Source organism: Crinia signifera, chromosome 8 (assembly GCF_055691185.1).
Source record: "Crinia signifera chromosome 8, ASM5569118v1, whole genome shotgun sequence".
NCBI lineage: Eukaryota > Metazoa > Chordata > Amphibia > Anura > Myobatrachidae > Crinia > Crinia signifera.
In genome coordinates this window covers 7,336,131-7,354,003 of record NC_139224.1, presented here as the reverse complement: position 1 = coordinate 7,354,003, position 17,873 = coordinate 7,336,131, and the positions used below count along the sequence as shown (strand labels likewise).

General features: G+C 49.1%; 1 protein-coding gene across 1 annotated transcript in view; it reads left to right on the top strand.

The window, feature by feature from the left end:
• Positions 1–1,903: 1,903 nt before the first annotated feature.
• Positions 1,904–17,873, top strand: part of ALDH1L1 (aldehyde dehydrogenase 1 family member L1) — a 34,141-nt gene continuing 18,171 nt past the window's right edge. Inside the window, 6 exon segments of the mRNA XM_083157957.1 lie at positions 1,904–2,046; positions 7,295–7,441; positions 12,601–12,835; positions 14,092–14,257; positions 17,563–17,605; positions 17,608–17,663. Coding sequence (XP_083014083.1) covers positions 7,315–7,441; positions 12,601–12,835; positions 14,092–14,257; positions 17,563–17,605; positions 17,608–17,663 — 627 coding nt within the window. The 5' untranslated portion in view covers positions 1,904–2,046; positions 7,295–7,314.

The window sequence follows — 17,873 nt, the reverse complement described above, 5'->3', positions numbered from 1 at the left end:
ATTGTTTAATTGGCATTATGTTTATTGGGCATTGCGGTGTTGGCTTTATGTGGAATGGGCATTACGGTGTGTGACATTATGTGTAATGGGCATTACAGTGTAAAATTTTGCAGCGCGCCTCCGGCGCGCACTGTCCCTGTTTCGGGGCTGTATGTGTAGGGGAATGATTGTTAATAATTGCTGCATACTACATAGAGGGGAGAGGGTTGGGTGGTGAAACGATGGTGATGGTGGTGGGCCACTTGCTTGTGTTGCCCCCCAGGTTGAAAGTTGCCAGCCAGCCCCTGTGGTTGAGTTGGGTGTCTCCCCTGCTGAGGGCCATCTTTGCCTTCTGGTTGTAGTGGCCCAACTATCAGATTTCCTCAGAACCCTGATTTCTGTATAATAAGAACTTTTCACACATCCCACTCTCTAAATGCCACAAATTTCTCATGGTAGAGCCTGTGTGGGGCACAACTTCATTTGTGCCCATATTATAGGGTAGCAATGATTCTGAGTGACCATTACATTTAATAGGAGGTCTGAGGTAGGGATCTCAAGCAAAACACGTGGCATACTGTACTTTATCATACACACACACACACACATGTTTGTGACTGGCCACAGAATAACAACAGGAGCAACACAACTTGTTTGCACAGAGGTAGACTTTCATCTTATATATAGTTACATGTAAAGATCGCTTTAATGGGGGCAAAGTTTTCATCTGTGTACAAAGTCAGCTCTTTCACAGGTTATTGACCTCTAACATTGTGGATTTTCTGTCTTTAAGGCTTGTTCAGGAACAACACAAAAGTCACACTATCATAACAAGGAGATAATGTTGTCTATAGATACAGTGTAAACTCCAGCGACTGTAGGCTATTGTATGTATAATAACCCATAGTACACTCTATCCAGAGATAACATTCTTCTTGTATCATGGGGGGTGGGGTAGTATCTTCACCGCCATTTTATATAAAGGTACTGTACTGTATATATTTATTCATTATACAAGGCGCAGGCTCCATGTTCCTGGTGATTTCCTTGTGCACAGCAGAGAGGTCCCCGGGAACAAGGCGCAGGCTCTATGTTCCTGGAGATTTCTTGTGCACAGCAGAGAGGTCCCTGGGAACAAGGCGCAGGCTCCATGTTCCTGGAGATTTCCCTGTGTGCAGCAGAGAGGTCCCCGGGAACAAGGCGCAGGCTCCATGTTCCTGGAGATTTTCCTTGTGCACAGCAGAGAGGTCCCTGGGAACAAGGCGCAGGCTCCATGTTCCTGGAGATTTCCCTGTGTGCAGCAGAGAGGTTCCCGGGAACAAGGCGCAGGCTCCATGTTCCTGGAGATTTCCTTGTGCACAGCACAGAGGTCCCCGGGAACAAGGTGCCGGCTCCATGTTCCTGGAGATTTCTTGTGCACAGCAGAGAGGTCCCTGGGAACAAGGCGCAGTCTCCATGTTCCTGGAGATTTCCTTGTGCGCAGCAGAGAGGTCCCAGAGAACAAGGCGCAGGCTCCATGTTCCTGGAGATTTCCTTGTGCGCAGCAGAGAGGTCCCCAGGAACAAGGCGCAGGCTCCATGTTCCTGGTGATTTCCTTGTGCGCAGCAGAGAGGTCCCCGGGAACCCACATCTAGTTAATTGCCAGTCAGGGCCAGTGTTTTCACCGGAGAATGCTGGCCGTGACAGATCGCTCAGCACACAGCGCTGACACATAGCCGAAGCATCTACATTGCTCAGATCGCTCAGCAGTGGCGCCCCGTGTGTAGACCCCTATAGAATGTGATTGAGTGCCTTTGGGCTGGATTTAGCACATACAGTAAATGACTCCGGCTTATCTACACTGACAAGTCTATTACATAACAATGGTCTTTGTCTTCCATGGGCCGGAACGTCACTGTAATGTCATGTGGGGATCCTGGAGTGTTACTATAATGTGTAAGCCAAGGATCACATCCCTGCTCGCTGACTCCTCCTCTACACCCCACCTCCTGCCTCTGCAAGATACCTCCCAGCACCTCTGCACAGAGACTCTCTTCTGCTGAGCTTCCTGCAGTGCCCTCTCTCCAGGTGAGTTATGGGTGGGGATCTGTGTGTCCCTACCACATCCAGCTGAATCTGTGCATTATCTGTGGCGCTCATGTTGGCAGTATGCAAACAAATAACAAGGTCAAGCAGTGCCAAAATCTGTAAAGCCGCGTCGATAGATTGTAAGCTCTTGTACTTATCCCAACAATATTTAACACGTTCAATGTCCCATTATAAATGCAATTGTTTCTTGGTTATACATGAGAATGTATTGCATGTTCTCTGCTGGACCTGCCGCTGACTTTTGACATTAATAGATTAAAATGGTATTTTTAGCCCCCTTGGAGTGATCAGTAAGTGCCAGGAGATGCCCGCATCAGATGCCAACACAGTATACGGGTTGTAAAGTTGGCTGCACATTAGACAATAAGCTTCAGGAATGATAATCGTTACCGATGGTCGTTATCGCGCATATTGTTTGAATTCTCATCTAATGTGTATGCACCTAATGTAACACAGGATCCTCACTGCCTACCAATCTCTGGTGTGTGCACATAACATTACATAACAGCTTGTTTGCATGTCAGTAAAATCCAGGACAGGTCAGTAAGCAGAGAGGTGACGCACAGAAGCCGCTGTTACTGATCTTATTTATACCAGTTACAAAACGACGTTTCAGTATTTTACTTAAAATAAAATAAAGTGGGTCCGGGTTTGGTTGACCAAATTATGTTCGACCCACTGAAGGTCGACGGGCCGTAGGTCAACATCTGAAATAGAGCGACATGGGTAAGGCCGACAGAGTCAGAAAGTTGACAGAAACATTAGTCGACAATGAATGTTCCAAACGTCGACATGGACACAGTCTAAGCGCCTCGCTGCATTCGACACACTGTTATATTCTCCTACTGCGCCTTAGTGGATGATAGGGCACAAATACCGGCTGTCGGCACATGTCGGCGCATAAAAAACCCTGTCGACCTTACACATGTTGACCTATTTCTGATGTCGACTCGGTGGGTGAGCTCCATTGAGGGCCTGATTCAAAAAGGTCCACAGTTTCACAAAATCGCAGATTAAGTAGCGACAGGGGCAGCCACGAAGCATTTCCGGGGCGCGCGGTCTTGCCAGGTGCCGGGCATCCCCCGCAGCCTACTGCACGGAGTTGTAATTCTGCAAATCTTCACAAGCTTACAACTCCTAAATCAGGCCCCGAGGGTGTGACAGTCTATAGCGGCCAGCTAGGCCATAGGTCCGCACATATCTGATGCCTTGTAGCTGATAGTAAGCCAGCGATGTGATTTGCCTCTTTATCAGGTCATTGAACTACAATAATCCTTGAGAAGTAATCCTTACACATTTGCATGCTCACAGCTGATTGGGCAAGCCCCTGGGAGGCTGGAGCGAATCTGTTTCCTGATTGGAGAGAACGAGACAGCTCCCCTGTACATTGCTACATTGTCACCTTACACCTGCCATATACATTGTAGCACAACCGTTATATGTTTGTTATGATGATGTCAAGGTTTGATGACTCGGTGCATATGTCACAATGTAATTACATGCAGCAGATAATTCAGCAGATGGGCTTACGGAATTGTGCAGCCGCAAGGAAGCCGCTGCGCAATTCTGTGTCACTGAAATCCAAAACGTAACAGGAGGCGTCTGTAGTTCTGAATTTCCTCTTGGCTACTGTCCGCTGCTAAAACTCGTTCTGCCGCTGTGTGGGGAGGGGGGGGGGGGGGGGGGGGGATTAATAATGTTGCACCTTCTTCCCAGTGTAAACAAACAGCTATTGTCCTGTTATCACCGGTATCACATCCATATTGTCCGTAAGTCTAAAGTCCGGAAGCTGCCGGGGAAGTTCAAGGGAAATCAGATGCAGTGGCGTAACTATAAAATTTGCTCCCCCAAGCCAAAAAGTTTCCTGCGCCCCCCCCCCCCCCCCCCCCCCCCCCCATAGCATTCTTGTTTCTCGACAATATGGCTCCCAGTTTTAACAGTAAAAATGTGCCCCACCATTAGATATTTTCAAAGTAAAGAATGCGCACATTTCAATAAAGTATGTGCAGCCTCGCTTCAAGGGTTAATGCCCTTTACAAAAATGCTGCACATTGCAATGCCCATTAACAATAGGTCACCCATCGTAATGTCCCTTAAGCATTATGCCACACACCGTAATGTCCATTACACATGCCACACATCGCAATGACCATTACACAATGGACCTTATTCTAGTTCACTCTTAGAGGCAAATTGCTTCTTAGCTGGACAAAACCATGTGCACTGCAGGTGGGGCAGATGTAACTTGTGCAGAGAGAATTAGATTTGGGTGGGGTTTTTCTTCAAATTGAGATCTATATTGCAGTGTAAAATAAAGCAGTCAGTATTTTCCCTGCACAGAAACAAAATAACTCACCCAAATCTAATTCTCTCTGCACATGTTACATCTGCCCCCCTGCAGTGCACATGGTTTTGTCCAGCTAAGAAGGAATTTGCCTCTAAGAGTGAACTAGAATAAGGCCCAATATGTGACACACCGTAATGCCTATTAAACATTATGCCACACACCGCAATGCCCACTACACAATATGCCAGACAACACAATGCCCATTACATATGCCACACACTGCAATGCCCATTACACAATATGCCACATAAGGGCTGCTTACCTACATGCTCATTTCTTCGGATTGCATACTTGATGCCAGGGGTTGCACGCCTGATGCCAGGGGGATTACCCCTCCCCCTCACTGCAACGGTGAAGGAGCCAGGCAGTGCAGTGCACAACCCACCTGGCAGGTCAGCAGCTATTTCAAAACTTGCGCATGCTCACGAGCCAATCAGAACTCACGGTATGACAGCCAATCCGGAGCCACCACTGCATCTCTTGATTGGCTAAGTTGTGACTGAGCCAGCATGCGTTTTGAAATAGCCGTGGACCTGAGTGCCGACTGGGATGCCGGGTTGAACGCGCGAAAAAACAGCACTGGGGAGAACACTGTACACCAGGCATGTCCAACCTGCGGCCCTCCAGATGTGCTAAAACTACACATCAATGCATTGCCATCATTCTAGCATTCCCTAATAGCCAAATTGTGGCAATGCATGCTGGGATGTGTAGTTTTAGCACATCTGGAGGGCAGCAGGTTGGACATGTCTGCTGTACACCAATTGAAATGTAACTGTAGGATTTTTAATGGTCACTAACAAGTGTAAATTGAGAGTGTGATTCTGCTACAGCAGAAACCACTTTACTATCTGCTTACCTCCTGTCGGCTTAAGGAGGCTTTCATGCCTGCGGCCTGAGGGCGATGACCAGGGTTGTAAATCAATTACTGAGGACCAGGACCACCATATCTATCTGAAGATCCCTGCCGCTGACCTGAACAGACTGACAGCTGGCCGGCCGCATCGCTATGAGGAGGGTTGGAGTAAGCAAGTACACGGAGGAGGAGAATAGAAGAAAGAGCAGAGCTGGGGATGTGTGCACAGCCTGGAGTGTTCTGTGTTTCTGCATGCTGTGTAGTCTAATTCAGCGTGCGAGCAGCGCACGGCATGCCACACAGTGCACTGACCTCCAGAGCTGGTTACTGCTATTCCCTGCAGCCTGCGTGCTCAGCCAGTCACTGAGCCGCAGGCTGCTATATCAAACATGATTGGACAGCTGAGCCGTCGCTCTGCTGTCCTCTACTTCTATATGGTTCCAGCGGCTGTCAATCTCAGGGAACCCGAGCAGAGCGCTCAGCGCAGCGCAATGACACTGCCTGTCCCTGACAGACGCTGGCGCCCACCACAGACTATGCCGACGCTGCTCCTCCAAGCACTGGCGGGGGCTGCCACACGGTGGTTACGCCAGTGATCAGATGCAATTTACAGGTCAGATAAATCTTACTAGTGTATGGGGGGCCTTTAAGGTGGCCCCATACATCTACAGATCGATTGTCAGATTGGGCTGGTTGGAACAAAAAAACTGGGAATATCTGAATGACAGGTTTTGGCAGTTTTCCAGCATTTCAAAGCAAATGGTCAACTGTCATTACCATTACCAGGACTTTGTTCCAACCAGCCCAATCTGACAATCAATCTGTAGATGTATGGCCAGCTTTAGGGTCTGATTCGCTAGGCTGTGTATTTTCGCAGTCTAGCGAGCAGTTAAACGGCGCCCCCCCGATCACAGCTGATCAGTGTTGCAAGTAAGGGGGTACGGCGTGGTACGGAGTACCTGTAAGAAATATGTTGCAGGTACGCAGTACCACTTACCCCTGATCCACTGTCATTTCTATTTTCATTTTAAGTCTAAATATAATGCATCCGCAGCCCGCCCACCCAGCGTTATGATTGGTGCTGTATGCAGCTACCGGCTACTGCTGATTTAGCCTGTCACACTGACAGGCATCAGCAGCGCCGACAGCATGAAGAGCAGGCTCCACTATTGTAAGCACAAGCTACCCGGCTCTCCCCTGGGCAAGAGCCAACCCACCCCCAGTCATTCCCTGTTTCTCATTCCCTGTCTCCTGTGTCCACGCCTCTATTGTCATTTAGTCACTCCTCTAGCTTTGTGTGACCACGCCCCCTGATGACACATGACCATGCCCATTTTTGGTGGAGGCTATCAGTACCACCAAGAAAAAATTTCTACTTGCACCACTGCAGCTGATCCCTATTGAGTCGCCCAGGAGCTTCCCGGACGGCAGGATCACATGCAATCCCATCCCCTGCTCCCGGGAGGCTATACGAGTCGGTGGACGGACGTGCAAGCCAGTCCAATCTCTAACTCCGATCCGATGGGCATGGTACTGCGCTTTGGACCGGATCTGATGTCAAACACCTGCGATTTGGCCACTTCTTGGCCCAAGCTGTTTGAATCAGGTGAAAAAGGGGTTGGTAGTTTATCACTCCTCACTTTATCTCTCTCCAAAGATTAGAACATCTGCCCAAAACACTGCAGTTATTTCATGTATATTATTCAGTATATGAATTGCATGTACCACTCACTTAGGGGCTCATTCTGAGTCGCACGCTCTGTTGGACGCAATGGCGCTAGCCTCCATTCTGTAACCGGTCTAAAGACGCAGTGAGCAGGACCGCAGCACCTGGAGACACTGGAAGTGGGCGTCTCAGCGCTTTTATACGCATGGGAGGGGCTTGGCGGCGGTTTCAGCATAAAGTGGCAGATGTGCGCCTGGCAAAATACAGACTCATAGACGGTGCTGCGCTCGGCTCAGAATCAGCCCCTTTCTCTCTATGGTCCATGTAACTCTGTAACCGACCTCTGTGTCTTCCTCAGTCTCTCCCCCAACCAGAGCCATGAGAATTGCAGTGATTGGACAGAGCCTGTTCGGGAAAGAAGTCTACAAGGAACTTCTAAAGGAAGGACACCAAGTGGTGGGAGTATTCACCATCCCAGACAAGGATGGCAAAGCCGATCCACTCGGTACGCAGGTTTATATGCCATAGCTCCATACACGGTGTGTCACCACATAACATTGGGAACATACTAATAGAATTATCAGCAACACGTGTTACATCACTATTCCAGACAGCCTGGTAGCATCAGGTGACACCCGGCTGTCCATGGGATTGGGGGCGGGACGAGGTGCGAGTCTCCACTGACTGATATTTGTGAGCCCAGGAGAAATAATTCGATGGCAGCGGGTGCATACGATGGGATGTGTCTTCCTAACATGGTTGTGAGGGGAAACAGCAGTGAGGGGGGGGAGGGCATATTTTTGGTGGACGGCAGGGAAGGCTCTCTGGGACTCAGTAAACTGCGAGCTTTGAAGCTTCCCTGCTGGCATTATGCTTCCCTGCTGGCATTATGCTTCCCTGCTGGCATTATGCTTCTCTGCTGGCATTATGCTTCCCTGCTGACATTATGCTTCTCTGCTGGCATTATGGCTCCCTGCTGGCATTATGGTTCCCTGCTGGCATTATGCTTCCTGCTGGCTTTATGCTTCTCTGCTGGCATTATGCTTCCCTGCTGGTATTATGCTTCCCTGCTGGCATTATGGCTCCTTGCTGGCATTATGCTTCCCTGCTGCCATTATGCTTCCTTGCTGGCATTATGCTTCCCTGCTGGCATTATGCTTCCTGCTGGCATTATGCTTCCTGCTGGCTTTATGGCTCCCTGCTGGCATTATAGTTCCCTGCTGGCATTATGGTTCCCTGCTGGCATTATGCTTCCCTGCTGGCATTATGGCTCCCTGCTGACATTATGCTTCCCTGCTGCCATTATGCTTCCCTGCTGGCATTATGCGTCCTGCTGGCATTATGCTTCCCTGCTGACATTATGCTTCCCTGCTGGCATTATGGCTCCCTGCTAGCATTATGCATTCCTGCTGGCATTATGGTTCCCTGCTGGCATTATGGTTCCCTGCTGGCATTATGCTTCCCTGCTGGCATTATGGCTCCCTGCTGGCATTATGGCTCCCTGCTGGCATTATGCTTCCCTGCTGGCATTATGCTTCCCTGCTGGCATTATGGCTCCCTGCTGGCATTATGGCTCCCTGCTGGCATTATGGCTCCCTGCTGGCATTATGCTTCCCTGCTGGCATTATGCTTCCCTGCTGGCATTATGCTTCCCTGCTGGCATTATGGCTCCCTGCTGCCATTATGCTTCCCTGCTGGCATTATGCTTCCCTGCTGGCATTATGCTTCCCTGCTGGCATTATGGCTCCCTGCTGGCATTATGGCTCCCTGCTGACATTATGCTTCCTGCTGGCATTATGGTTCCCTGCTGGCATTATGCTTCCCTGCTGGCATTATGGTTCCCTGCTGGCATTATGCTTCCCTGCTGGCATTATAGTTCCCTGCTGGCATTATGGTTCCCTGCTGGCATTATGGCTCCCTGCTGGCATTATGCTTCCCTGCTGGCATTAGACTCCCTGCCAACATTATGCTTCCCTGCTGGCATTATGGCTCCCTGCTGGCATTATGGTTCCCTACTGGTATTATGGCTCCCCGCTGGCATTATGGTTCCCTGCTGGCATTATGGTTCCCTGCTGGCATTATGGCTCCCTGCTGGTATTATGGCTCCCCGCTGGCATTATGGTTCCCTGCTGGCATTATGGTTCCCTGCTGGCATTATGGCTCCCTGCTGGCATTATGGTTCTCTGCTGGCATTATGGCTCCCTGCTGACATTATGCTTCCCTGCTGCCATTATAGTTCCCTGCTGGCATTATGCTTCCCTGCTGGCATTATGGCTTCCTGCTGGCATTATGGCTCCCTGCTGGCATTATGCTCCCTGCTGGCATTATAGTTCCCTGCTGGCATTATGGTTCCCTGCTGGCATTATGGCTCCCTGCTGGCATTATGGCTCCCTGCTGGCATTATGCTCCCTGCTGGCATTATGGTTCCCTGCTGGCATTATGGTTCCCTGCTGGCATTATGGTTCCCTGCTGGCATCATGCTCCCCTGTTGGCATTATGGTTCCCTGCTGGCATTATGGCTCCCTGCTGGCATTATGGTTCCCTGCTGGCATCATGCTTCCCTGCTGGCATCATGCTTCCCCACCACACAGTCTATGGACCAGATGTACTAAGCTTCAAAAGGGATACAATATGGAGTGATCAACAACCAACCAATCAGCTCCTGCCTGACATGTCACAGACTGTGTTTGAAAAATGTCAGGTAGGAGCTGATTGGTTGGTTGTTTATCACTCTCCATTTTATCACTTTTTGAAGCTTAGTGCATCTGGCCCAATGAGTGAACTGAAGACACTTTGGGCCTGATTCAGGCCTGTTGCTACGTATATTCGGTGCCTAAGCAAAACCTGCCCATCTCCCTGCCGAAGACCATAGAAAAGGACTGGTAAATAGTAAGTATGGCAGATGCTATCAGTGCCCATAAGGGGGAGTCTTATGCTACAGCTAGTGCTGGGGTTCACCACTCTAATTGGGGTCCCTGCAGTGGCGTAACTATAAATTTTGCTCCCCCCTGCCAAAAATTTGATTGCGCCCCCCCCCCCCCCTTCCCATGTATACATACATACATACATACATACAGTGTTTGCGAAAACCACCCAAAAAAGTGGGTCCGGGGACCCTTCACTTCTTAAAATTGGGGTCCTACCTGACCTTTTCTGGGTCCCAACGGAATAAAGCCTCCTCTCCCCTTCTTTCCAGCATGGCACATGTGAGTCGGGGGGGAAAGTATCAATTGGCCCACTCGCATAAAGATACATATATACTAGAAACGATATAAACCTGAAAAAATGGACAGTGCGCGCCGAAGGCGCACGCTAAAAATTTAGGGCATGTTTTTTTGTGGAAAGTGGTGTGGTCACATAGCAGTATCAATTCACATTCCAGCACACACCGTTCTGCCCAGTACACATTACAGCACACACCGTTATGCCCAGTACATATTAAAGCACACACCGTTATGCCCAGTACACACCGTTATGCCCAGTACATTACAGCACACACCGTTATGCCCAGTACACATTACAGCACACACTGTAATGCCCAGTACACATTATACCACACACCACTATACCCAGTACACATTATAGCACACACCGTTATGACCAGTACACATTATAGCACACACCGTTATGACCAGTACACATTATAGCACACACCGTTATGCCCAGTACACATTATAGCACACACCACTATACCCAGTACACATTATAGCACATACCGTTATGCCCAGTACACATTATAGCACACACCGTTATGCCCAGTACATATTACAGCACACACCGTTATGCCCAGTACATATTACAGCACACACCGTTATGCCCAGTACATATTACAGCACACACCGTTATGCCCAGTACATATTACAGCACACACCGTTATGCCCAGTACACATTACAGTACACACCGTTATGCCCAGTACACATTACAGTACACACCGTTATGCCCAGTACACATTACAGTACACACCATTATGCCCAGTACATATTACAGCACACACCGTTATGCCCAGTACACATTACAGTACACACCGTTATGCCCAGTACACATTATAGCACACACCGTTATGCCCAGTACATATTACAGCACACACCGTTATGCCCAGTACATATTACAGCACACACCATTATGCCCAGTACACATTATAGCACACACCGTTATGCCCAGTACATATTACAGCACACACCGTTATGCCCAGTACATATTACAGCACACACCGTTATGACCAGTACACATTACAGCACACACCGTTATGCCCAGTACACATTATAGCACACACCACTATACCCAGTACACATTATAGCACACACCGTTATGACCAGTACACATTATAGCACACACTGTTATGCCCAGTACACATTATAGCACACACCGTTATGCCCAGTACACATTATAGCACACACCACTATACCCAGTACACATTATAGCACACACCGCTATACCCAGTAAACATTATAGCAAACACCGCTATACCCAGTAAACATTATAGCAAACACCGCTATACCCAGTAAACATTATAGCAAACACCGCTATACCCAGTAAACATTATAGCAAACACCGTAATGCCCAGTACACATTAAACCAGATAAGTGCTGCTTACCTACATGCTGGTTGCAGGAGTTACATGCTGGTTGGGGGGGGGGGGGGGGGGGGGGGAGGGGTTTGTATGCTGTTGCTTAGGGGACATTTCATGCTGGTTGGAAAGGGGGAATTTTATGCACTTTTCCCAGAGGGGCAGTTCATGCTCGTTGTCCAGGGGGCTGGAAATGCTGACAAGGTGCTCAGCAGAGTAGGTGAGCAGGCTGTCTGCGCGGCGGGGGATGAGATGCGGCTGAAATAGCTGATGTGCTGATCTGAATTGAGCAGCATGTCAGCTCTTCCAGCCACATCCAGTCCCCCGCCGCGCAGACAGCCAGCTCACCTCTCCTGCTGAGAGAGGTTGTCAGCTGTAACAGGTGCATCCAGTCCCGTTCCACCCCTGCTCTTAGCAGCAGACTGTACTTACATAAACAGCGTGGCGGGGGTGGCGGAGGAGTGCACAGCCCCACACTCAGTGAAACCTTCTTTGCTCGGCTCCCTCCCTGCCTGCTCAGCTTCCCGGCTCCTCTGGCCTCTCCAGCGTGTGACGTGATGACGTCACACGCATAGGTGATACGGAGGTAGAGTAACTAGCAGTCACTGCTGCTGCATTACCCTGTCACTCTGTGCCAGGCCACACCCCCGCCCGCTCATTTGACAGCCTCCCGCCCGCCTACCCTCCCATTGGACAGCCGCCCGCCCATCAAGGCTAATGTGACAGTCTGACACTGAGTCTGTCAGACTGTCATGGCTGCGCCGACTCTCCTGTGCGGTCACCAACAGCACACAATGTCAGTATGACTGACACAAATCAGCACCTCGCCTTGCTCAGTGCGCCAGGCGGGAGCAGGCGCCCACGCAGCCCCCGCTCCCCCAAGCAGTGGCGGGGGCTGCCTTGCGCAATCTACGCCACTGGGTCCCTGTTTCTCTTTTTGGGGACCCCTCATAGTCAGATGTGTAATAGATTCTACGCACCGCTGACACATGGAGTCCCATATGTGCTCTGGTGTAGCGCCCTCTGCAGGGAGCATCAGTGCACAGCGCCTGTGTCTCAGAATGTAATAATCGCCTGTCCCCCATTCTATGTGCAGGAGCAGAGGCAGAGAAGGACGGCGTGCCAGTATTCAAGTTTCCTCGCTGGAGGGTGAAAGGCCAGGCGCTGCCAGAAGTGGTGGAGAAGTACAAGTCGCTGGAGGCGGAGCTGAATGTGCTGCCCTTCTGCTCCCAGTTTATCCCCATGGAAGTTATTGATGCCCCTAAGCATGGTTCTATTATCTATCACCCGTCTATCCTGCCCCGCCACCGGGGGGCATCAGCAATCAACTGGTAAGTGAAGAGAGTGCAGAGGTACCATCTGAGTGTGGTGGGAATGGGACGGTCGACGGTGAAAAGGTCGAGTTATTCACGTTTTTTTTTTCCAGCCAACTTGTGCGGACAGGCGGCATTTCATTCCCAACCCTCCAGTAGGGCATAGTGAGAGAATTTAATAATGTGCCGAGCGCAGGGGACGCGTTACACTGACACGGTATCCATGTCGACATGCGTCAAAATTTGTAACAAAAAAGCGTGAAAAAGTCAACCTTTTGACTGTCGAACTTCCCATTGTCGACCTAATGCTTGTGTCAACCTTCAGACCCTGTCACCCTAGGCCATGTCGACTGATTTTATGTGTCAACATAAGCCCTGTTTACCTGTAGTGGTCGACCTAATTTATATCGACATTCATACAGTCCACCCAATGACCCGTTACCCTAGGGGGTTGGCAATGTTGGTGCCCCATGGAACCTGTATTTGGCATAGCCTAGAAAGCTGGCAACCTGCAGCGTCTGCTCCTAGCACTCGTGTCCCCCTTGGTCCCAGGCAGGGCCGGATTAAGCCTTCAGGGGGCTGGGGGTCACTTTAGACAGGGGGGGCCCCCTTGCACTTGTCATTACTGGCCGCAGACTGCATGGGAGAATATTACACTGTCAAAACACAGAGTAACGGCAGTATAAACTTGGTCAATAGGTAACTGCGGGGTGGGGGATTAATATATATATATAACCACATGAAAAGCCTGTGTTTGTCCCTCTGTACCAGGGCTGCCTCTAATTAAAAAACCCTCCCATGACGAGGCCGCTGCTGTCCTCCATGGGCCTGAGAAGCATATGATGAGCTCCACCAAGCAGAGCTCAGCACAAGCCTCTCAGCCTCTGCCCTTTTGTGCAAAGTATCAAGGGACTTAGTTAACTCCAGTAATGCACTGCACACTTGTGCAGTCAGTGTGCCTTGGCTCCCAATACTCAGCACCATTAATCATTGTCACATTGGCAGATAGGTGAAGTTGCAGCACTACCCCACTCCCATGCACAAAACCTGTAGCTTAAAGTACATGCCAACCACAGGGGGCCCCTAGCTAGAGGGGGGCCCAGGGGTACTGACCCCCTGTGCCCCCCCTTTAATCCAGCCCTGGTCCCGGGTCCCCTGCTCCATCGCTGTGGCATTACATAAATATGACAGCGGACGTCTGCGCCCACTATGACGCACTCACAGTGCAATGCGCCCCACCTGCAGATCTAACTGATCATATCTCTCCCTGATAGGACACTGATGCAGGGGGACAAGACGGGGGGCTTCACCATATTCTGGGCAGACGACGGGCTGGACACAGGAGACATCCTGCTGCAGAAGGAGTGTGAGGTTCTGGTAGATGACACTGTGAACTCCCTGTACAACAGATTCCTCTTCCCGGAGGGAGTGAAAGGCATGGTCAGTACCCAGCTGCTACAGTGATATGTACCATGTAACGGTGACGTGTGTGCCCAGGCCAAATACCCTGACCCCGATACACATGGGAGGGGGGCAAAAGCTGGAGGCATAATACTAATCTTTACTGTGGATGCGGATTTGTCTATGGATCCAGCTTTTCCTGTAGTTCCGGCTTTTCCTGTGGATCCGGCTTTTCCTGTAGTTCCGGCTTTTCCTGTGGATCCGGCTTTTCCTGTGGATACGGCTTTTCCTGTGGATACGGCTTTTCCTGTAGATATGTTTTTTTCATTGTATTTAGGGCGTAATTCACATTGACTCGGCACGCAGCAAATGCGCAGTGGGGACCGATGGTGCAGCTCTTTGCATGCGTATCGTCGAACATAGGCGGGCAGTCGGCGGACTGGGGGCTGGAGCATGGGGTGCACCCAGAAAATGGCTGGGCTTCCCCATGTGAATGCAGGCGGGTCGAAGCCCGCCCACGTTCTCGGACATTTACGAGCTAAATAAAAGTCAGTTTCATTTGCAAAGGCCTAAAAAATAATCCGATGGTCGCCGACCCTCCAATGATTTCCCTTCCTGACGCTTGCATATGAATGGATGTGTGAGCATAGGCATCCATTTGCCTGTCGCCGCATACATTCGTGGGTGGGCATTGGTTCACCCGACAAGCGTCGTCAACCCCCCCGCAAAGTAGCGAACGACCGCTGCTGAACAAACCAACATGAATTAGGCCCTTAGTAAGGATCTGGTTCCACACCCAACTTCCCTAAAGATCATGCCCACATTCTGCCAGGACTATAGAATGTATATTTATCCCATATCTTCCCAGGCGTAATATGGTTGGATATAGAATTATACATCTGTATATATTTACTAAGATTTCGTCTGCTGGGGGGGGAGTGTATGTTACAGCTAATCTAACATATCTACTTGTGAGCCATAGAACTAAGGAGTTTATGTACTAAACCTTGGCGAGAGATAAAGTGGGCAGAGATAAAACAACTCCTAACTTTTAGATTTCAAACACAGGCCCTTATTCAGATCTGATTGCAGTAGGAATTTGTTCTCAAAATAGGCAAAACCATGTGCACTGCAGGTGGGGCAGATGTAACATGTGCAGAGAGAGTTAGATTTGGGTATATTATTTTGTTTCTGTGCAGGGTAAATACTGACTGCTTTATTATTACACTGCAATTTGGATTTCAGTTTCAACACACCCCACCCAAATCTAACTCTCTTGGTACATATTACATCTGCCCCACCTGAAGTGCACATGGTTTTGCCCATTTTGACAACAAACGTGTACTGCGATCAGATCTGAATAAGGGCCACAGTCTGTAACATGACAGTTAGGAGCCAATTGGCTGGCACTTCATCATCGCCCACTTTATCTCTAGTTAAAGCTTATTACATAGCAGTCTATTCACTAAGCCTGGGATAGGGATAAAGTGTACGAAGATAAAATACCGACCAATTAGCTCCTAACTGTAATTTTCCACTTTAATCAGGGGTTATTGCATTACAATAATAAATTGGTTGGGCATACCCTTTTAATTTTCCAGTTGGCAGAAGGGTCAGCTGTACTGTACACATTAATGATCTACCTGACCAAAGCCGCTTAATGCAGCCGGGCGTGACGGACTATATAGTCTTGTACTACGCCCACATACAACTACGCCCACCTACAACTACACCCACCTACAACTACGCCCACTTACAACTACGGCCACCTACAACTACGCCCACCTACAACTACGGCCACATACAAAGCTTCAGTCCTGTGAATGACTGATCTCAGTAATGGATGTAGGGCAGCTGCACTTTCACTGCAAGTGTTAGTGGTAACTTCTGTAATGTTATCCCATAAAGTTCTGTTTAGTGATGCCCCCAGATGCACGTTGGTGCCCAGATGATTACACAACAGAACAAAATGCAGATCTCCTGGATTCTCCCGGATCTTCCAGATATTGGGCCAGATGTATCCAGCTTCAGAAAGAGATAAAGTAGAGAGTGCTAAACAACCAGCCAACCGGCTCCTAACTGCCATGTTACAGGCTGGGTTTGAAAAATGACAGATAGGAGCTGATTGGCTGGCTGTTTATCGCTCTACATTTTATCACTTTTTGAAGCTTGATACATCTGTTCCTTAATCAGAATATCCATAATTTGTATGCACATGTTTAGAAAATCCTAACCTCACTGTGGAATGATTTCTCCTGCAGCGGTGGTGGCGGCATGCGAGGGGATTTGTCTTTGTAACACATTCTCTCGCATGGTTGATAGAGGAAACGGCGGGGGGGGGGGGGGGTCATTCGTGTGGGTGGTGGTACATGGCTGGCTAAGCATAACATTTTTCTGCTTAGCGATTCAATCAGAATCACCCCCACAATGTATGGAATCCTGCGGTCTTCTGCCACCCTGATACTTATGTCCGGACAAGCAATCACAGAAGATACAGCGAAACCTATGCTGTGATTCTCAATGGCAGTTTCCGTCATTATTATTTTTTCAATCCACCAAATATTCCCCCAAAGTGTTTTACCGGCCACAAACCTTCAGATAAAACTGTTTCAGCATTTCCATAATAAAATCAGCTCCGATCTGTTCCACGTCCTTGATAATCTGTTTAACAAAGAAAAAAAAAATGACTCAGATGCTGAAATCCACTCTCATCTGTAGGTTAAGTACATATTGATTTTGGCTCATTTATGACATAACTCAATATGACTTTTGAGTCCGTTCAGGGTCACATGAATGGGATTTGGATCTGTGCAGGTAAAACTGTTGCATAACCTTAAGAGCTGGCACTCTAGTCCTCTGTGATTGTACAAGGAGCATGGGGAAGAGGTGTGTGTCCTATTATTGGGGGATGAACATTCTAGTGCTTACAAACTGAATGATATCATTAACACTATTGTTAAGTGATGTCACCCAGTCCCCAGTTAAACATGCAGTCATTAACGATATAGTCAAGACGATGGGTGGGAGTGTGGGGGGGGGGGGGGGGGGTAGGGTAGTAAATGTCCCGAGCATCATTCAAAGAAATCCAACTCTGAACCAAACATTGAATCCAAATCAAAACACTTGATGGCATTTCAGTGGCAGAAACTGGATGGTGACAATGTGGTGGCATGGAACCACCCTGACTTGTCGTCGTCCCCACCCCACAACAGAACCCAACCGCCAGCATTTAGAGGAATCTTCTACCACTTTAGGGTCAGATTCCACAAATATAATGTGTGTAGTGAAAACATGAGCCGAGGACCACATGCAGCGGCCGTACATTCATGCTGTTTGTATCCTAGGTGGAAGCTGTGGGACTCATTGCACAAGGCACAGCCCCAAGGATCCCCAGCCAACAGAGGGCGCCACGTATGACCCAATACAGAAGAAAGATATTGCAAAGGTGCGTCTTTGTGTTGTACTGCATTATAGTAGATGTCATTGTCCTTTGTGGACTTGTATTGGAACCTAACCCTACCAAAGAGAATCATTAACTCAGCATCAGGCTTAAAGCTTCAACTGTCATGTTTAAGGCTGGTTGGGGCCCAGGGACAGCGGAGGTGTGGGGGGCCCCCAATAGAAACAATGCTAATTCTCATGTGTTCTTCCTTTA